The 20804-nt window shown below is 39.4% G+C and overlaps 4 protein-coding genes across 5 annotated transcripts; 1 reads left to right on the top strand and 3 right to left on the bottom strand.

The window, feature by feature from the left end:
- Nucleotides 1-679: 679 nt before the first annotated feature.
- On the bottom strand, nt 680-4085 carry LOC114433193 (interferon regulatory factor 8-like). The gene is given in 10 exon segments (XM_028401618.1): nt 680-1307; nt 1426-1541; nt 1634-1660; nt 1663-2025; nt 2164-2211; nt 2568-2625; nt 2823-2923; nt 3040-3223; nt 3599-3807; nt 3929-4085. Coding segments are annotated over 9 exon segments (1266 nt in total). The 5' UTR covers nt 3770-3807; nt 3929-4085; the 3' UTR covers nt 680-1109.
- Nucleotides 4086-5185: 1100 nt separating this feature from the next.
- On the bottom strand, nt 5186-13993 carry LOC114433599 (dual specificity protein phosphatase 22-A-like). 2 transcript variants are annotated; one of them, XM_028402242.1, is made up of 7 exons: nt 13693-13993; nt 12984-13017; nt 12248-12330; nt 11652-11701; nt 8934-9008; nt 8558-8729; nt 5186-6287 (listed from the first exon to the last, which is right to left on the bottom strand). In XM_028402242.1, the coding sequence occupies exons 1-7, from the start codon at nt 13711-13713 to the stop codon at nt 6096-6098; spliced, it is 627 nt and encodes a 208-aa protein (XP_028258043.1). In that variant the 5' UTR covers nt 13714-13993; the 3' UTR covers nt 5186-6095. The 2 variants fall into 2 exon arrangements, with proteins under 2 accessions (XP_028258043.1, XP_028258042.1); XM_028402241.1 differs by lacking the exon at nt 13693-13993 and having other exon boundaries at nt 12984-13041.
- A 1586-nt stretch (nt 13994-15579) lies between these two features.
- LOC114433655 (cytochrome c oxidase subunit 4 isoform 1, mitochondrial-like) lies at nt 15580-17531 on the bottom strand. Its single transcript, XM_028402299.1, has 5 exons — nt 17450-17531; nt 16631-16707; nt 16255-16419; nt 16010-16141; nt 15580-15895 (listed from the first exon to the last, which is right to left on the bottom strand). The coding sequence occupies exons 2-5, from the start codon at nt 16704-16706 to the stop codon at nt 15759-15761; spliced, it is 510 nt and encodes a 169-aa protein (XP_028258100.1). The 5' UTR covers nt 16707; nt 17450-17531; the 3' UTR covers nt 15580-15758.
- Nucleotides 17532-17584: 53 nt separating this feature from the next.
- LOC114433654 (ER membrane protein complex subunit 8-like) lies at nt 17585-20340 on the top strand. Its single transcript, XM_028402298.1, has 5 exons — nt 17585-18112; nt 18419-18495; nt 18587-18656; nt 18776-18870; nt 19163-20340. Exons 1-5 carry the CDS (start codon nt 17900-17902, stop codon nt 19320-19322), a joined length of 615 nt encoding a protein of 204 aa, XP_028258099.1. The 5' UTR covers nt 17585-17899; the 3' UTR covers nt 19323-20340.
- Nucleotides 20341-20804: the final 464 nt, after the last annotated feature.

The following is a 20804-nucleotide window of genomic DNA, read 5'->3' as shown; positions in this document are numbered from 1 at the left end:
TCTATTAGTCATCAGGGAGATGTGTGTGTGTTTCCCTGCTGTTGTCTAGATCCTTCTTTTAGTTTCAAATGGTGTTTTAGTTTCGTCATTCAGAAGTTAGAGTAAAAAAAAACAACAGCATGTGTACATAGTAAATGATGGCCTCTCTGTTTGAGGAGTTCCGTTAAATGTACTTTTGTTGTTGTGACTGAAGTGACAAAATCCTAGGTGTCTGAGTGAGGATTCGTCTTGATCAGCGTGATGAGCCATTTTTCAGTAATTCCCCATTCTCCAAGGAGAATGTCTTAAAGTTCAGAGCAGGTTTATTTCTTTGGAACTGTAAAGGCTTTTCTGTTTTGTGTGACCGAACGTTGTTCAGCCACAAGTGTCGCTGTTTCAAACAGCAATCAGGACTATGGAAACATTCTCATTGTTCCAACTGGATTAAATTTGAGTTGATGAATTAATTTAGTCATTTAATGGAGCTAAGAGAAAATAGGCTGTATACAATGAGCAGAATTATATCAAAACATTAACATTTGAAAATGTGTGAGATTGGTGAAATAACAAATTCTCCTAATGTATACAGCCATTTAAGGATCTTATCCTTATGTATTCATTTGTATCAATTGGATTTACATTTTTGTAATATTTTAACAATCAATAATAACATTTTGATTAAGACAAGTTAACAAGTTACTCAGTAAAAAATGTTTTATTGAAAAATGCAGTTTACAAAAAAAGGTTAAAACAGTCTGATAGTAAAACCTATCTGTAATCTAATGCCACATTGCATCAAGGACTTATAAACATTTTACTAACTTGTAAAAAAATCTATTATTTACTAAAGAAAATAGAACTTTATCTAACAAATGACCATCTGTCTGTTCGAATGGTTTTCACAAGTAAAAACAAAGAAAGGTGTTATTGAAGTAAGATGCAGTATTGAGAACTAATATCAAACAGATGCTGCAATGAGACTTTCAGTAAGAGTCGTGATAGATATGGATGATTTGAGTTTTTGTATGTTAATGTCTGCCGATTCATCTCGTCTGTGTGTATCAGAAGTATGGGCTGGCCCTAATATACTGTTCATACAAGAGCCTCTGTCAGGTGTAACTGCTCATAGTTCAGGCAGTGATGGGCATGTTGTCCCTGTAGCAGGCCTGCCTTTGAGGACCACTGTAGCTGCACAAGTCCTGGTAGATGCGAGCCATTTGATCAGAGGCCACTTCATCAAACATCTCCAGGTTGGGGTTGTTGCAGTAAGGCTGGGAGCGACGCATGTTCATTTTCTCCAGCAGGTGTTGGCAGTTCACCATGGTGATCTTTCACAGAAAGAGGACAGAGAAATGTGTTTTTTTATTGTCTAAATCATTGAAGCATTAGTGGTCTACTTTCTGTCTACAGTATGTGTGACACATATTTTGATCTGTGAGGTCTTACCTGTACAATGATCAGTTTGTTCTTGGCACTGCTTTGATCATTGAGCTCCTCTCCGAAGCACAGAGTAACTGTTGGATCAGGAGCAGGGATCTGGCCCTCCTGGTGCAGCTGGAGAGCTGGAACACACAAATGAAGACAATCAGTGTAAATTAAATTATATAATAAAATGAATATGAAAGTGTTCTGAATAAGAATAAAAGAGCCTCACCCTGATAAAACCTTCCTGTGTCAAAATCTTGACCACAGCATCCCTCTCGAGTTTACCAGGCATGGGGCTGAATTGTGGGCCCACTTCTCCCAGCCCACTCCAGAAGACGCGGCTCTGGCACAGCCTTTTAATAAAGATGCCCTCTTGGTTTGCACGGACCAGCACACCTCTCTCCAGGTGGCCCAGAAGCTTGCGTGTGACATAGCGCTGCCGGTCATAGTCAATAAGCTCAGCTGGGGGGAAATGAACGCTCTGCATGCTGTCAGAACTGTAGAGGGCGCCACGACCCACATGATGCTGTGGGGAAATCCTGCAGCCTTCAGGATGAGTTACCAGGGTGGTGTACATCAGCTTTCCTCCATAGTAGAAGCTGATCATCATTTGGGCTGAAGCTAGAGAAAGGAAACACAAAAAATGTGATGCACACATTCTGCCTGTTGTAAAGTATTTGTGACAATATTACTGCCAGAGCTTCACTAATTATCTGTTGATTATCTGTTATAACACCTTTGTGAATAAGAAATAAATACCTGATGTGTGAGCGCCTGATGGCAACGAGTCCTGATGCAGTGGGAAAGCTGTGAATAAACAAGAGTCAGATTAAGGTCCTTTTTTTAACACAGTGGACACAACCACAGTATGTCAGTACTTTGCTGCATCATCAGAAATACAATTTCTCTAGCACGATCTGACAAAGAAATAATCACTTTAGTCAGCAAAATTCAACAGGATGTTAGTCAATTCTTCCATTGCAGAATTCAACAGACCAGCAAATAGCTTCTACAGCACCCACAGCTTCACTAATGGAGCTTTCCACTGTGGTTAATTTTAAAGGAATTAAAGCTCATGTTTCATGTCACTGAAATAAGAAGGCTGATAATAAAGCCTTAAACTGGACGGCTGCAACACTGTTGCACTGACAAGGTTGTCTTACCAGTAATGCTCCCCTGGGACCAGTACTCTGGACTGGCCTGAATGTTGCAGCCTTCCTCCTGCAAAAAAAGACAACCATTAGCTGAGCACCTTTGTACACAGCTGTGAAAATGGTGCACATGTTTAGTGAGAGGTGAGTTAGAGAGAGAAAGTAACACAAAGGCTAAGTGTTAATAAAGACAAAGTGCATGTAGAATCAGATGTGGGGGTGGCGGTGGAATAAAACTGAAAAAAATGAACTGAAATGTAGCCTCACCTCTTTAATGAGTTCCTCTATTTCTGCAGGGCTGCAGTCCATGTCGGTGATATCACCAGAGCTGGTGGTAGCTGCCATGGGCAGCACTGAGCCTTTACCATCTGTGAGTGAAAGAAGATCATGGCTGAGTAAACATGTGAACTGAGGGGTTTTGCCTGCTGAACTTATTCAGTATTCATGATATACAGTTTCAGTGAACAACTGCACACAGACTCACGCTTTTGTTCTTCCTCGGGTACAATGCGATACACTTTATAGGGCTCAGAGATGTCCAGCTGTGACCTCTCTGTCACCTCCTCGAAATCAGGGCTTTTATTCAGGGCACAGCGGAGTCTGGTCTTCCATGTGGCAGGTTCAGCCTTGTCCCCCTCCTTAAACTTGCCTTTGAATACAGCCCATGCCTGCAGTGCCAAAAAGATGGTGTATTGTTTGATTACAGCTGAATGCTTTAAAAGGAAAAATTAAAAAATTAAAAGAGTTTATTTGAATTTGAATATTCAGACTGCAGCTTGGTTACAGGAGCATGTTTCTCTCCAGCTCTAAAGCTGACACAATATTTTACTACTTTTAAAAGCAATTCTTATTTCACTGATGGTTACAGTTTTCACTGAAAATTGGAATATTACATTATGTTTGCTGAAGTAATTACAGTTAGCGGTGCTAACTTGGACTTTTCGACTCCCTTTAAAGTCAAAGGCGCTCTAGAAATCCCCACAGACCCACTTTTGTGCTTTTACGCACAGCCTTCTAATGATGGTCAGACGGTCCTTTCAAACCTTGAAAATGGATGCGTCTACTTCTTGGTTGTAATCCTGTTTCCCCGCGTGTTTCCATGGAATTCGAAACATGGTGTGGCTTTCATCCTCCCACTGCAGTCCAGAGTACTGCGCACTTTGGATCTGCTCCATCAGCCACTGCTTCAGCCTCCGACCACCCGAGTTTGACATCTTGATGGACAAAACTTTCTTTGATTGTCGTCTTATACCTATAGTAGGGGAATACCATAACAAATATTAATTTTGATGTCTATATTATTTAAATAAATTCTCCTAATTAAAGTCAGAGGTCATGAATCTAAAACTTTCCCGGAGAAAAAGGAAACTTACAGCTTGGAAAGCAGCTGAGCTCCGGGCCGTGTGTGTGGTGTTGATCGAACGCTCCCTGTCAGATTTGATCAGCTGAGTTCTGCCTAACTCTCGCCTAAAGTTTATTATGCTCCCTGTCATGAATGAAATAGCTGAGGCAGGTTTTAAAAACGTTGGCCCCGCTCCGACCAATGAGAGGGTTGAAGCTTCAGTAGGACCGCCCATTCCGGAAGAGCTGTTCTCTTAACTGTGGGCATTTACAAGAAATGGCCTGACACAGGCTATGGTTGTAAAGCGGCGGCCCACGCTAAAAGCTTTGCGGACGTGGAATACTGAAACCCTTCGAGTCACAAGCCTACCTTGTGCTGTGGGGGATTTTTGAGCTCCAGACCCTTCCACACCCACTCATCATCCCCACGAGAAGCCACAGAAAGCTGCAGGTAGCGCTGCCCGTGAGGAAACAGTGATCCATTCTCACACGGTCCCGTCTCCTGGGAGAAACCAGCCGGGTCTGATACCAGCATCATGCAATAAAACATACTGAAATATTAACTGGAGTTTGTGAAACAGTACATTTGTCACATTGGCTTTATTAAGAGAGTTCCCATAATTTCATTCAGGCTGGCAAACAATCTTCACTCCATTAAAAATAAGAGTATACTAACTTTATGGTAAACTGCAGTATTCCAGCATTACCTTCGCTTCTCTGAACGTCCTACCAGGAACTAATATAACAAAACATACCGATACACTGATCTAAGAAAGTAAACATACCGGTTCTCTCTCTCGCTCTGATTCTCTCTTATTTTTTCAAATAACCACATAAAGATGCTAGAGATATTATCCCCACTATTCATTAAAATTCAGCTTCAGGTATCAGCCCCCGCTGACTTGGCCCCCTTACAGGATTCATGAATGAATTCCCAGGAAACAAGCTGAGCTTCCAAGGAAGGCAATGTGGGAACACACACACACACACACAAGTTGGTGTGTGTGCATAATAAAGTGAAGATTTTAGTATATGGTACATTGACATGTATGTAGACTTTTGTCTGTTTCATTTGTTGTCATTTTTTAATGTAAAAACAGTAACAACAGTCTCCTGCTGTCGTTATTATAAAGGGAAAGATTAATATGCTTCATATGGATGTTACCTGAGCCTCTAATTAAAAGCTACTGAGCTACTCTATGCTGTAACTTATATAATCCCCTTTTTTTAATTCACTTAAACAGCTAAGTGTGTATTAATGCTTATCGTCCACACATGAACACATACAATGGTGTTGATAGTACAGATTTATTAGCAATTCATCTTTTTTTGTCAACCATTGCATTTTATTATAAAACACAAACAAAATACATCATAAATACACAACTGAGACAATTAACTGCATCCATGAATATATAACAGAAAAAATCCCTAAAAATCTGCATTGTTATGATAAAAAGGTAAATAAGAGCTTCAATAGAATCAGGAAGACTTCAGCGTTTGGACTTGATGTTTAGTTTGTGTAGCTTCCCATTGTATCCTGCTTGGTATTACTTGAAGGAACATTTTGCCATTTCACAAGTCGGATACGTTTGTAGCAGACTGTTTTTGCAATTCTAATTAAAATGAACAAACGGCAAGAAGGTATATATTCATGCTGTTTACTCCATAGGCAGTGATGTGCAACAGTAATGTATTCAAAGTGGCTATAGTATATCACTCAATGATGTCATGTCAATGTCTTGTCTGTGCCATATTACAATATTTAAAGGCAAAATGTTCACTTAAGTATTAATCAGACATGTCTTTAAGGCTACTGAACTGAACTTTGCAGGTGCAAGGAATCCATGTGGGAATAAAGTGTACGCATCATGGCTAAGGTGCGGAGGTGTTTAGAGTAAGGCGTCTGTGAGCACCTGTTGTGGCTGTAGACAGCATGGCAGGTACTGGTAGTGGATACGAGTCTGTAACACAATTCTAAATCAACCTCCACTGCCTAAAGATGGTGAGACAGATGCAAATAAAGTTATAAAAGTACAAGTGCCCATTTATCCTATGCTATTCTCACCCTATGCTTTTATAGTTGGCCTTAAAGTTGAACACAGCTTGGGGTTGATTTGGAAATGAGTACAGAATACAAGGTGCTGCCATTTGCAGACAGTACTGGGCACTACTTTGGCATGACCAGAGAACTGTGTTTCAGGTGCTGCTTTCAGGATTATCAGCATTGGATGGAAGACCACTGATGCCTATTCCCCGACTGATCCAGCGCTGATCTGCTCCTGTCCTCTGGCTCTCCTGTTGCTCTGTATACTGGCTCAGCAGGGCTCCCACCTGCTCCTGGTCATTGAATGGACTGGGACGGAAACTGGATCGTAACCACGCTCGATACTGAGAACAGGAGATGAAACAAAAATCCTCACTGACCACATTGTGTGGGAAATTAATAGGGTTAGGTTCATATCAAGTCCAACGCTAAATACCATACAACCTGCTAAACTGGCAGGCAAACTGTTAGATGATGTCATCTGTACTTGATGATTTGTGTTGTTTGCACCAGGTGCCAGACAGTGAAAAAGAGAAATCCAGCTAATTTTAATTATAACACATTCACACTTATAGTCTAATACCTCAGTACAGCTGTTTCATGTGCAGTCTCATTTTCCCCATAAAGCTCATCTGTTGTTACAGGAGGAATAACGAAAGTGTCATTTAGCAGCGGGCTAAGGATTTTTTTTTTGCAATAATTGCAATAAATTTGTGTTTAATAGTAGTTATTAAAAAAACATTAATATAATATATTTTGCCCCTGGAATCAACAGTTGTGCAGCCTCTGTATTATGTATATAGTAGTAGTAGTAGTAGTAGTATAATAGTTAAAACTAATTCTACCATTGGTTTAAAACCTGCAGAAGGAGTTGCAATATCCAAAATGATGTCCAGGAATTATTCAGTTATTCTGTGCAATACCATTTCTTCTGTGAAATATAATGAAGTGAAAGTGCATTTGAAAGTAATACATTCATCTTCCTAAAATTACTATTCTCATATTCATACACAAGAAAAAAAGAAACAGCACAGGACTGACTCACAACATCAACACAGCTGTAAAATAAATAAATAAATAAATAAATAAATAAATAAATAAAAAGCACAGAATAAGGATAAAAGATCAGTAAGTGGACTTATTGCCAAATGTTGCACAAGCCCTGCTGTCAACTGTCATTGTGTCATCTTGAAAAAGAATATGAATATCATCACAAGCCACAAAGTGCTTTCAAGTGTTGCACATGCCAGACAAAAATGAAAGCATAATTGCCAATACAATCAGAAAAACCTCCTCCAAATCTGTTCAAGTGCTCACATCACAGCTGAGATACAAGCTTCATTTTAGGTACATAGTAAATTATCACCAAGTCCAATCTTGGCAGGAAGAAAGAAATGATTAAACATAACCAAATCTCTGCTGTACAGGTATATATGATGTAGCCTATAATGTTACTGCATCATCAACCACTGTCTTAAACATGGATCCAATGTTATCGCTAATAACAATCCAGTAATCTACTGCTCTCTGTAGCAGGGGACTTTAGTACTGGTGAGTCAAGCAGCAATCATAACTTATAGATTGCCCTTTGACACTTTGACTTTTACTACTCGGATGTATCGGTGGGGCTGGTCTCTCTTTCAGGCCTTCTTCCCAGGAGCATGCTTTGGTACCTGTTGGTCTTATGCAGAGTGTCTACAGAGAATGAGGAAATCTCCTATTTTATTCGCTTTGCACCTGCCTGCTATCATATATACATTTCAGTGTAACTTACATGCCTTGTTACTATGGTACTGTGACATTATACAATAAGCAACACAGCTGTCTTACATTCTTCACTTTCTATCTGAGAAAGATGTGGGAAAATAGTCTTACAGAAAACCCATTTCCCCTTAAATCCTCGAAATCAGTGCCGGTGTCTACAAACAATGAGCCACTTTTTCAGTCATGTTATGTTGCAAGATGCTGACAGTAATGCTAGACACGTGATGAGCAGTACCAAACTAATGCAATCCCAGCAAACCCCCTGCAGTTCCCCTTCTCTGTGGAGCTACTGTTCCACTGGTCAGTGCTGATGGAATGGAATCGCACCGTAAATGAATTCACTGAATAAACTGTATGAAGCAATGTGTTCAAGGCTTGGACCAGTCATTTGTGTGTTTACATTCTGCCAATATTAAAAAGGCTGCAGAGAAGATATTTAAGTCTTTTTTTATCTGTCACACATTTTCAGGATTAGAATTGCTTTCTCTAAATTCGGTGTATGCTTAACTAATTAACTGTTATGTAGTTTCGTTTCCTGCTCTAGCTGAGAATCTATGTCAGTTAGGAACCTTAAATTATAAAATACATCATCTGGCCATTATCAAATATATAATAAAGACATAAACACATAACATTATGAAATGGCAAGAGACAGTTGACAAGTTAACCACAGACTGCATGTGTAGTGCGACGGTTCTGTGTGTCATATCCTGTGAGTGCCTGTACATAGGGCTTTCAATCACAAACAAAAGCGTGTAACACTCACTAGTATGAAAATGCAATTTTAAACTTAAAAAACATCAGGATACAAACAATAGGCCTGGTTGGTTTCTGAGTGTTTATCATTTACCTCTGACACTTGAGTAGTCTGGTACTCCTGCAGCTGCTGTTGGAACCCATAGTTTGGGCCCACAAAGGAGCGGACAGCCTTGACTGCAGACAGACACTCCTCCCAGCTGTAGTGGGTCACAGTCATCAGGTAGGCCACTACCATGGTAGTGCTACGGGACACACCTGCAAGGCTACAGTAACACAAAGCACAGGAAGTCATCATGCAGCAGAGAGCATATAGTATATGAATGGTGCTTTATACACTAGAAGCATGGAGCAGCTACATAATCTGTGCACCTGAGTGTGCCTCTTCAGGTATAATTATGCCTACTACTACATGACTAGACAGTAAACACGAGTCCCTCTGCTTTCACAAGGGAGACACAAAAACTTACCAATGAACTAGACAAGCTCCACCATTCAGGCGACATTCGTGGATGAAGCCAATACACTCTTTGAAATGCTGTAATCTGGAGAGAAAGCAAACAAAACACAATGCAGATGACTATTATATTACATCACACACTTCTGGGAAACTTCCCAGTATGGGATGAATAAAGTATTTCTATTTCCTGTTGTATGCAACCAACAATAACAATAATAACACTCCTCAAGACAACTTAAGCTTACTTTTACTAAGGTAGAGTGTTCAAAACTAAAAATGGAATACTAATAACAGGATATGAAAATGAACACCTTGAACTGAAACTCCTGCATTGAGACCCTCACCTTATGTTTTCAATACATTTCTAACACTGCGAATACAAACTGATTCTGACTGCACACACTGCAGGTTACTCTCAAATATGGTTCCAGAATGAGTAAGGTAGTTTTAGTAGATTGTTGTCATTTCTAAGATGATAATCCGGATTTTTCCTTTTTAATCTAGTTGTCATGTGAGAAAAAAAAGGTTGGGTCTGCTCAAACTGAGAGTCTGTGGTAGACCAGAACACAGACAGCCAGGACAGACAAGGGAAGTAACTGTCTTCATTTTTGTCTATCTGCAAAATGACATCAATTCCAGCTTTGATTTATTCTGTGTCTAAAAATGATCAATAAGCTTGTGGTAAGATGTTACATACAAAAAACAGACAACAGTTTCTTAGTGTACAGGATGTGAAATAAAATGACAAATGAGAACAATACATGTAGGATAATGAAGCACAACTGCTCCCCAAATATCCTTCTTATTCACTGTCAGGAAACACTGATGGTGCTTTGCATAATCAAGAAGTGCATGGCTGACAGCTCTGTCTCCTGAGGAGCAGATGCTGGTTACTCAACAGCAGACAGAATAACAGACTGGGGCTAAAATAGATTGACTGTCACTTTTCTTTTTTCCTCCTTCCTGAGGTCCAAACTCTTCTTTAAAAGATGTCTCCTCAGCACTTTGTTCTGTCTCCCTAGCACAGTGATTTCCGGCAATCTTGTTTAATATGCAGAAAATTAACTTGTGACAAGGATTTGAGGTTTTAACCTGCTGAATATGTAGAATAAAACTGAAACAAATACGCTGTCAAATGGCATACTGTACATTTAAATGCCAAAAAACTATTTTTTATAACAATAAAACATACCACCACACTGTTATGTCTAAACACCACGAGGCAGAAATGCACATCTCATTTTGGAAATGTTGATGCAAATAAGTTTACACCTTCATGGTCAAATGCCGATTTACCGAAGCAGGCTCTTTCCTCAGTAGGTTCACAGAAAAGAGGAAGCCCTGGCTCTCCACAAACTTAATCTGTGTGTTGACATCTATATAAATTTGATTTAATAAGATAAGATCAATTGCAAATTCCACACAAACCTGGACAACATCAAACACAGTAGTGATCCAGATGGCCTCAATGTTGCACCTAGTTGAGACCTGTTCATTCAGTTTAAAGTTTGCTGTCACTTTAGCCATAACCTCACATCCAACAGGAGTTTTATGGAAGTTTAAACCACTGTAGTGTCTACCAAAAATAGAGAAACTGTGTGAGAGAGATGATACTACCGTGATAGTAGGGGCCCCTAGATAATGGCAAGCATAGTGGGGTGACAGTTGGCCTCGCCATACAGTCAGTCAGACCAGCGATTGTGACAGAGGGGTTTTATTAAAGCCCTGGGTGGTCGAAGCTAACAGGCAGATGTCACACTTAGGTTTCCTTCCTCTGCTGCCTGAGGGAAGGACGCTTGATTGCGACAGTGGAGGTCAGACATCTCCAACCCAGCCTAATCAGCAACATCCAACCAACCATTAACCAACTTCCATTCTCATTTTGCTACATTTCACACAGATCTTTTTTCTTTTTTAGTGAAAACTGGTCCTTTCAAAGCACAGATATGTAAAACTTTTTATCAGATAATAGCAAGGACATTCACAGGAATGGCATAATTCCTGGATATTTAGACAACCACTTTTATGATCTCTACCTCTACCAGTGCTGCTATAACTACATATTTCCTGTGCAGCTCCACAACTGATGTCACAGTCTGTCATCATCAGGCATTGCAATGAGACTGCTGCCTTGTGTTGTGCCCTTACTCCCTGCCAATCCATACTTACAGCGACTGGTGTAGAAGGTCAAAGACCCTACAAAGAAAGAGGCATTACTGCTATGACTAATGTGTTGTGTTAGTGGCTGCTGCAAGGGTGGAGAGATAGCTCATGCCTATTTCAACACTACGTCTGTCTCTTCATCAACCGTGACACATCAAGACACACGCCATTTCTCTACCTCTCACACAAACACACACATCCTCCATTAAAACTGCTGCTTCAGAAAAAAAAATTTTCTTGTGTAATTCTGCAGTGTGCTCTGATGGTTGATTATAATTTGGACAAATTTGCTGCTAATCCTAAAGGTTCACAAGCTGTTCCCACTCACAGGAACATGTGTGAAAATCTGCTAAAGTTTGGGGGTTTTATTTATGCAAAAATATTAAAAATCTCAAAGGCTTCACAAGCAACATATATATGTCACAAAATGATTGTAAGTGATAAACTAAAAGCTACTCTTCACTTTGACCTCTTGTATTTCTGCTTGACGTACACGGTACAAATGCACCCAAACATTACAGACACAGTCAAAATTACCAACAGGTAATGCTGTGTGGTTACTTACAAGTTCTGGCTGGAGGCATCAGCTGCATGAATACATAGGTATGTCATGTCCTGTAAAAATGTATGTAAAAAACAGACAGGTGAAAGAAAACGTATTAATTTTGAACATATACATATTATACCCGAGTATCATCTGTGGTATATTGATACTATTGGTGCAAATTGTGCCTCAGGTCTATTATCTAATGTGAGGCCTTGGTCTCACAAGTCCAGCACCCACACCAATTTCTTGTCTAAATGTTACTATACATGTGAAAGACACAAAAAATGGTAGCAAATGTTACTGTTTAGACATTAATTATCTAACACTTAAATAATTTACTCTCATGGTCTCCAAAATCATTATCTCCTATTCGTAGACACACATTCCCACTAAACTGGAAAGCTATTGCACCAACCACAACTTATCACCACCCCCTGCTGGCTGAGATGGCAAATCACATATAAATATGTAAATTCAACTTGTACAAGACAAAAGTCCATTGACAACTGCCCTCTGTGACCCTGTGTAGGATGAAGTAGGTTAGAAGAATGGAAGGGTGGATTTAATTCATAAAAAAAGAAGAAACTTGTCTTGAACATGTAGTGTCCACTAACCTCAAACACGGGCTTAGCATTATTGTACACGGACAGGATATGAGTGATGCCATTCTTAGTTAGACTTTCTCTGTTTTCTGCATCTGTGCAAGAAGGGAGAAACAAGGAGAAGAATGTTATACAAAATAAAAACCAACTTTGACCAGTTATTTTAAGCTGCTGCTGACACAGGTTTGTCAGCTGTTTACTCTCTTGTATCATCATTTAGTGCGGTTATTAGGCCTGTGGTCTCTTGTTCCCGTCACTTGAACTAATTTTAGCTAATGTGCTACTTCATCTGAAGCCATGATCGAGGCTGCTAAATTTGGAATACTGCAAATGCCATATTAACTGGAAGGAGGTTGTGCCAGGCCACACAGTGACAAACTTAAGACTCGGTAAGCAAAGGAAACACCTTTAAGCTTTCATTTATTTTGGCACTAAAAACAGAGGCAGGATTTTTGTCCTTATTTGGAAAATTATATTAATTAATTAAACATCCAATACAATTAAACCAAGATAAACAACGGCAAAATGTAGTATATAATATTCAACTGTATTAATTCTCCTAATTGTTCATTCATTCATTTATAGATATAACATTGATATAAGTAGAGAAGATTGAAGCAAGGCGTCTGGACTTGTAGAGTTTTCTTGAAGACATTTTGCTGCTCATCCAAGCAGCTTCATCAGTTCTAGATATAACATAGCCTAAACCCCTCTACTCTACATATGTTTATAAATCAAGTTGTCTTACCTCTTATATTCCCAAGGTAGAGCCCATCAACAACCTGTGAAGCAGCAGTAACAGACATGTTGCATTTAGACAGTCATTACACTTCAGCTTCAACAACTTGACTAAAGAAGAGCAAATGTTCTGGAAGCAGACAGATTAGATTTAAGGCTTAAGGCTTAAGAACCAAGTAGCAGCAAAGGAAACATCTCCAACAGCCATACAAGGCCGGAGGCACTGATGCATGACGATCAGAATGAAGTGATGAGAAGCAAGGATGTTCAGGAATAGGAACTAGAAATCAATAGGTGTCTCAAGGTAGCCAGGAGTTGGATTGACACGAATAATACCTGAACATAGCTGGGGAAATTAAGCATGTTGGCAGTGAGCCATCACTGAAGGTTAGGGATCAGGTGAGGTCACAGCAGCCCTGGGACACTGTATACCTAACTGCTGTGTGGAGCACAATGATCTGGATTTACTAGAGCACAGAACTGATCACAATCTGTTCAGCTGTGGCAAAACAAGAGTTCACACCAGACTCCTTCAACCAATGTTGGTTCAACTAATAAGTCCAGCGTGCATTTCCCTTGTTTATTTCCACAGCCCACTAGCAAAACGTGACGTGATTCATTAACGCTGAGTAGCTGCGCAGGCGTCGTTCTGCTATGACTGTGTATAGTTTTACCACAAAAAGCCACAAACACCATCACACATCGAGAACGAGGCCTACCTTATTCATTCCATTTCCCATGGTAACTCCTGAGCAGTCTACGACGAGCGGCAGCACCTTGTTGAACAGCGAATCTATGTTAACATGGACTTTGTATCCAAAACGCGAGGCTGCTGGACTGAATGACTGCGACTCACACAGATGTGAATAACCCCGATTCAGCTGCTACGTTTGCAACATTATTAGATTCAACATCTAAAACATGTATGTTTATATTCCAGCCTTGACCTCCTCTCTGCTATAACAACAGTTCCGTCATGCTGTATCTTCTTCCGGATTGTTTTCACGTGAAACAACTGCAGCTGCGGGCGCATCCGGGGAGTGACGTCACAGCATGTTGCAGTGGTTGCAGTGGAGGCCAATGCGCTGGCTAACGTGACTCCCGCGTTTAATTAACATACATTAAGTGAAATTAGCGACGTTTTGTAGGACCAGTGACTAAATTAATGAGAATTTAAACTGCATTAATGTTCACAACCCACCGTGACAGTACAGTAGCACTGCCCGGACAGCATTTATCATACATGGTTCCATGCTGATGTGTCCCTGGGCAAGACAATAATTAAATAATTTGCTCACAAGCGCTTTAACCTGTGTGAAAATATATAAATATAAACGTTTTTTATTAATGGCAATCGCGGCTTCTAAATACTTGTAGCCTATTTTCTTATTCTTGTTCTCCTCTTTTCTCGTCGCTGTGAGGATGGGATGCAGAAAAATGAGGATTGTTAATTACTGTATTGGTGTGTGTGTAATATTTTTCTGTATTTTTTTACTGTATAGCACTTTGGTCGGGGGCCTTGGAAATGTCCTATATAAATAAACGTGACATTGACATGAAGATACACCATCACACAAATGACAGACGTAATTACTGCTATGCCTGAAAGATTAAACACCCAGAACAGGATCAGAGTAATACAAACATCAGCTGCTAGTGGCGATGTTGCCACACCATCACACACCATTGTGTTGGCGTCTCAGGTGTCTTTTTCCTGTCAGTGCAACAAGAGGAGACAGCATGGATGCTATCTGTGATTCTCAAACGCTGGTGATCCCAGCCAGTGTAGGGTAACTGTTACATGGTCCTTATCTTCTCAGTTAGATGCATGCCTCATATTTGTTAAATAATAAATCATGTTTATTTACAAAAGAAGCCCATATACTCAAACTACATTAAAATGCATTGAATGAAAATAACCTAGAGGACTGAGAATCTTTGACATTTCACATGATTCTCGGCATGATCTAATTTGAATTACAGTATAAAGCACCTTGCAATATTTAAGTTAATGTAAAAACAGAATTCATGCAAGACAGTTTCATTTTCTTCCTCCATTAATTTTGTGATCTTTTCAGGTGGCCCTGTTTTAATGTGCTTTTAATAAATGTCCAACTGCCACCCTGGTTTATGAGCATCCTAGATAAAAAGAAACAGTATAGATACAGATTAAGGAAGATCCTTTCCCCACCAAACAGTTAGAACTGATGGAGCTGCTTGGATGAGCAGCGAAACCTCTTCAAGAAAAACTCTACAAGTCCAGACGCCTTGCTTCAATCTTCTCTACGTATGATGACCTGGATGACTGAGAATCTTCATCAACAAGATCCTTTCAGTTAGTATGTTTTTAGTATTAGTTTTAATATTACAGTTGCCTCATTCTTAGGATTGAGGAAGCTGAAGCAGACTTCAATTGAAGGACTCAAATAGAGGGAAAGAGCTTAATTGAAACAATTAGGTGGATGTTATAACTGTATATACCAATTAGATTCCTTCCAAAACTTGAGTGTTTCAGGAGTGTTTTTTGTAGTATGAGCCACTGTTTTGAATGCTCAATATATGTTTTGTCTCAACTAAAATGAAAAAAAAAGAAAAACAATTAGAAGTTTTATTTGGTTAATAATTTTATTTCTATAATACACAAAGACCATAAGAGGAAGTGGCCTTCCAAAATGCAAAGACTGAGGTAACGTGGACAATTGAAAAACAGAAATATAGGTTTTTCTTGTTTTGTGTAGTTGGTATGCCAATATCTTCAAGTAGGTTTCATGGTCCTCTAGGTCTCTTACTTTTTCCACTGTTTGTTTTCGTAGTCCCAGTCGGCTGAGATGCCCTGCACTGGGTTCATTCTCATGTCCAGCATCCTCTGCAGCTCCTTCTGCTTGTACTCGTCGTCGAATGTATGTGGGACAGGTCCATACACTGTAAAAAAGACAAACTGTGTCAAACCACTATCCTGATTAAACTGCAAGAAAACTGGTAAAAAAAGAAGCACAAGGAAGAATGAAACATGTGGTATATACATGTGATATTTACCATACTTTCTCTGCCACAGAACAATCAGACCAGTGAGACCAATGAAGATAAACACTCCTCCAATCACAGACTTCCATTCGTCAGATCCCTGGTTCATCTCAGCATAGCTCTTTTCAAAACTAATGCGATACACTGAAAATGTAAAATACAATGCTTTAGAATATATTTTGCAATGGTTGGAAACAAAACCTTGAAAGGTTGAGGTGTTATGAACATTAGGGAAGGTAAAGGTCATAAACTCCTACGTGCAAGCTTCTCATCAAGGGACAGTGCAGCCCACGCGCCCTTCTCCTTCTCCTTTAGGGACTTCTGCTCTGGACTCAATTTCTGCACATAACTGATTTCTGGGAGAGGGACGTCCTGCCTGTCCAGGTAGACAGGGAGGGTGTAGTCCTCCACTTTTGCAACACCTGTAAGAGTTGACAGTGACACCGATTACATTTGGACTTCATGACTTTAAGCAAACCTTCTCTTGGAAGGTCATCAAAATGATAGTCTGTGTTGACCAGTGTGAACATCTGAATGTCACTTGATATGACAACACTTCTTTTTTTATTCAGAGGCATAAGAATTGCAGATGTGTTTTAATTTACAAATTAATTTACAAATTGAAAAATTTACCATGTCCTCCCCGTGCACAGACAGATGTGGAAATGGCACGTTTGCCAATAAGGCGGAGGGCTCTGGTGGCCAGCATTCTGTGAGAAAGGGCACATTAATTAATTTTGAATAAAAAGAATGCTTTCACATATTGGAAATATACATATAAGTCTAAACAATTGCTATAACCTTACAATTTACAGAGCCCAAACATATCAATGAGCAGTAAAAACCTTTAAAAATCAATTTCTTAGGTCTATGAAACAGCCATACATGTTTGTATTTATTATCTGTATACTTGATACCGTTATTAATTTTAAGATGTTAACATTGCATTTAGAAGTAATAGCAGACATCTGTTGGACTATTGTTGTTGACCCTTTCCGTCCTAACCTACCTAGCATTACGCTGAACACTGGGTTCAACGCAATGCTACTGCTAATCTTAGCATTAGCTGCAAACGCAAGGTCACACCGACCGGAAAAAATAATGACAATTACGCCCGTTTCTTTGAGACAATAAAATATTATTCGCCATCCCCCAAATGACTGAGAATACATTTAAGCGAGCTCAAAGCATACCCCTTAAACATTTGCAACCGGTGCACCGCATCTGCCTTTTCAAATATATGCTAAATGGTAAGGAAAGGTACCCGGAACGTTAGCCGACCCGCTCTGACAAAGTCACATCACCCGCTTGCTAGTTTCAGTTAGAAATTCTCAATTCGTCCGTGGGTATCAGTGATACTAAGCTTGTGTATAATGTCACAGTGCATATTCGTTATAAATGAAGTTTTTGCTTAAAGTTAGAAAGATGCCGTTAATCAAAAAGACGACCTACTGTATCTTCCTTGCTTCTGTCCGCCGATGGTGTAAAGGGAAGTATGCTTGCTTTTGGACGGAAATACGTAAATCTTCCGTCAGACCCGGATGTAAGACGATCCCTTTTTTACGACATTTCTTTGATGACTTACGGCACCACCGGTGCTTCAGTAACGAGTGAACGGTGGAAGTAAGATTAGCTTCTCTGGCTGTTCACGAGTTATTCATTTCACACAGCAAGGCTGAAAAAATTTATGATAATTAAAAAGCTTATATGTACTCGCCAGAGGACATAGCTCCGACCGTATGTTCTGACAGTAGGGTGGCTGCTCAGGTAGATCTCTACTTATTCCCGGGCATGATAAGTAACGATAGCTAACGATAGCAGAAAGCAGTCCTTCCTCACCGTGCAACTAGCCACTGTGCTACTTTTGACAGCAGCTGTCGAGCCTTCGGATTTCTTCTAAACATGCCTATCCAGCTGACTAGTCAAGCTTACTGTAAAATGCTTTTACACGCAGCCAAATATCCTCATAGCGCCGTGAATGGATTGCTGGTGGCAGAAAAAACGAAGGAGAAAAAGAAAGACAGCCACAGTGATCCAGTCCTGTGCGTGGACTGTGTGCCTCTGTTTCACGGAACTCTTGCTCTGGCACCAATGCTAGAAGTGGCTTTAACGCTGGTAAGTCGTTGTCAAGTTAACTGTGTGCTCAGTTTTAACGTACTGTGTGGACCTGGCATAAACCAGTGCAGTCTATCACTATATTTCTAAAACACAGTTTAGTGGTACCCATGTTTAGATCAGTGTAGACTAAATTTTAGGATCACCTCTGAGTGCAAAGAAATACCCTTTAACAGTACCAGAAATCACAACTGTAGGTAAAACTATAATCTTTACCTAATCAGCTGGTAACTGATCTGTCTGTTTTTCTCTTCTTGAAAATGTAACTGAAATGACTTGTCCTAATCTGTCCTACTCCTGCCTCAGATTGATACTTGGTGTAAAGAAAATAGTTATGTAATTGCTGGATATTATCAAGCCAACGAACGCACCAAGGATTCAAGGTGAGAAAAGCAAATGGATGCTCCCATAAAACCAACCTCTCTGCACCCTGCTCTGAACCTTATTCTGATGTACACAAGGTTTCTGTTTCAGACTAAACCAAGTGGCAGAAAAAGTGGCTGCCAGGATTTCTGAGAACTTCAGCGATTCAGCAATTGTTATGGTAATAGTTAATTTAAACTGTTATTAATGGATTAGTCTTTTTTTTTTGGTAATTAATAATTACAATGCATGTCACAAATATCACACTGAATGTAATTAGTTTCTTTCTTTTTTCTGAAGGTGGACAACAGTAGATTAACGATGAGCTGTTTTGAGCCAATCGTACATATCTATGATCGCCATGAAAACAAGTGGAAATGCAGAGAAGTAACTTTGTAAGTGTTTGAGTGTCTGCTGCAGGTTCCTGTTCTTATTATTGAGAAAAAGTATAAAGCATTAGTAAACAAGCAAGAGGTTGTTCTAATGTTTAAACTACATATACGTCCAAATATTAGTATTAATAACAAAAGATTCAAAACATTCTCAGTGACATTTACGCAGAACATTGTCACGTTGACTGTCTGTACATACAGTGCAAGAGATTCAAGTACGTCTCCCTCTGTTCTTTTTTTCCTCTCAATAACTTAGGCATTAATTGGCACATTGATGTTTTTGTTTGTCTCGCAGTGACTCTTTTGAGGACTGGAGCGAAGCACAGAAGATCACATCTGCTCTGTTGGAGGGCAGGTCATATGAGAACTTGATTGACTTTGACAATCACTTGGATGATTTAAGGAATGACTGGACCAACCCTGTGATCAACAAGTCTGTCCTGGATCTGTGCTAAGACCCTTAGTCTGGAGTACTCTGGACACTTGCACCCAAACACTGCTGCCATTTCAGCATGCATGACGCTACTTACTGGGTAGCATAGAAGAACAAAACATGCTGAATACTTAAGTCTGTGTTCCATCAAAAGGTTCCCACACTGACGGGAACCTGTGGAGCACTGACCAGTTAGGCCTCTGAAGGGCAAGCGCAACACAATGTTGGCCTGTGTCCACCTTTAAAAGGTGATACTGAAGTGATGAGGCAGTTATGTTTTTGATTGCAACTTCAATGTTTTTTTTTCTTGCAACGGTTTGTGATTATTCATAGTTATGTGTGAAAGGTTAAATCCTAGAATTTTGAGCTATATATTTCTTCTAAGGTTTTACAGCCACTAGCCATACAAGTTCTGAATTATTAAAATATTTAGGCTATGATTAAATTATATGATTATACTTGAGATAACATAAAATATATTCTTTATTAAATTTCTAGTTTGTTTTAAATGTTAAAACAAAAGTCGTATGTAAAAGTGTAAAGACAAAAAAAAAAATCATAAAAAAGAAGCTGTAATGAAAAATCAGACACACAGGAGCCTAAAGGTCCAACTGTACCAAGCTGAGTCTTTCTGTAAATGCACCAGCAACAACAAAGGGATGGTTTATATGAGAGCTTTTTGTATGATGCATGTCTCTTAGTGACACTAGAGTGCTTCACAACTGGCTGATGTACATGTCTCTAACCGGCTGTTGACTTAGGTTCAGAAATGTCTTTAGAAATTTACGCTGAGTCAGATGATAGGAATGTGTGAACTTTGTTTTGTGTGGGATATTTGTTTTAGGAATATAGCTTTTTATAATTGGCCACTCTAAATCAATTATTTAAAGGTGTTATTCATTAAATTATTTATTGTGTGGCTAAGCATCACATTTGTATCTGAGATTAGGATTAATCAGCTAAAGCTTATTACTTGAATCGTAACATTTTTTGACAACTTTTATGAACTGAATGTACAATGAAACTGATTTTTGAAGGAATGTGGAGTCCTTGTGTCCTTGTGTTGTTTGTGAAATTATGTTGTGTCTTATAATGCTGCCTTACCACAAAAAAGTTTGGTAACAACCTGAGCTGCTCCAGAACTGCAGTTTTATTTTGTTTATATGATTTAATGTCTTTGCGGCAATATTGATAAGGCATTTTATGTCATTTTGTAGAAGAATTTAGAACAAAAACTTGAACATATCCAGTACTGAAGGAGAAAGAAGATGGAAAACCTTATGAAAGGAGATAAGACAGGAGGGACACGGCCATAGGTCCTACGTTGTAAGCCAACAACCCATAAGCAAGTGATCAAAGCTTTGGTATATGGTAATATAACAAGCATGTTCAACAACAGTATTGTTTAATACATGACATGGAAATGCGGTAGCTATGATAAATAAAGGTTGTGTCATATTAAGTTATGGATCTGACACAGTCAAGTAACTAGAGTTAGGCCCAT

This window comes from Parambassis ranga, chromosome 3 (assembly GCF_900634625.1).
Source record: "Parambassis ranga chromosome 3, fParRan2.1, whole genome shotgun sequence".
Lineage (NCBI taxonomy): Eukaryota > Metazoa > Chordata > Actinopteri > Ambassidae > Parambassis > Parambassis ranga.
Note: the sequence above shows the minus strand (reverse complement) of the source record. Positions and strands in the feature narration are given on the sequence as shown.

Coding starts and splice junctions, on each gene's coding strand:
- LOC114433654 (XM_028402298.1), top strand. CDS start 17,900: ATGCCTATCCAGCTGACTAGTCAAGCTTACTGTAAAATGCTTTTACAC. Junction 18,113..18,418: donor TAGAAGTGGCTTTAACGCTG/GTAAGTCGTTGT, acceptor CTCCTGCCTCAG/ATTGATACTTGGTGTAAAGA. Junction 18,871..19,162: donor AAATGCAGAGAAGTAACTTT/GTAAGTGTTTGA, acceptor TTTGTCTCGCAG/TGACTCTTTTGAGGACTGGA.
- LOC114433655 (XM_028402299.1), bottom strand. CDS start 16,706: ATGCTGGCCACCAGAGCCCTCCGCCTTATTGGCAAACGTGCCATTTCC. Junction 16,142..16,254: donor CCTTGATGAGAAGCTTGCAC/GTAGGAGTTTAT, acceptor TTACATTTTCAG/TGTATCGCATTAGTTTTGAA. Junction 15,896..16,009: donor TCTGTGGCAGAGAAAGTATG/GTAAATATCACA, acceptor TCTTTTTTACAG/TGTATGGACCTGTCCCACAT.
- LOC114433599 (XM_028402241.1), bottom strand. CDS start 13,041: ATGTCTGTTACTGCTGCTTCACAGGTTGTTGATGGGCTCTACCTTGGG. Junction 9,009..11,651: donor GATGCCTCCAGCCAGAACTT/GTAAGTAACCAC, acceptor CTTTCTCTCCAG/ATTACAGCATTTCAAAGAGT. Junction 8,730..8,933: donor GGAGCTTGTCTAGTTCATTG/GTAAGTTTTTGT, acceptor GTGTTACTGTAG/CCTTGCAGGTGTGTCCCGTA.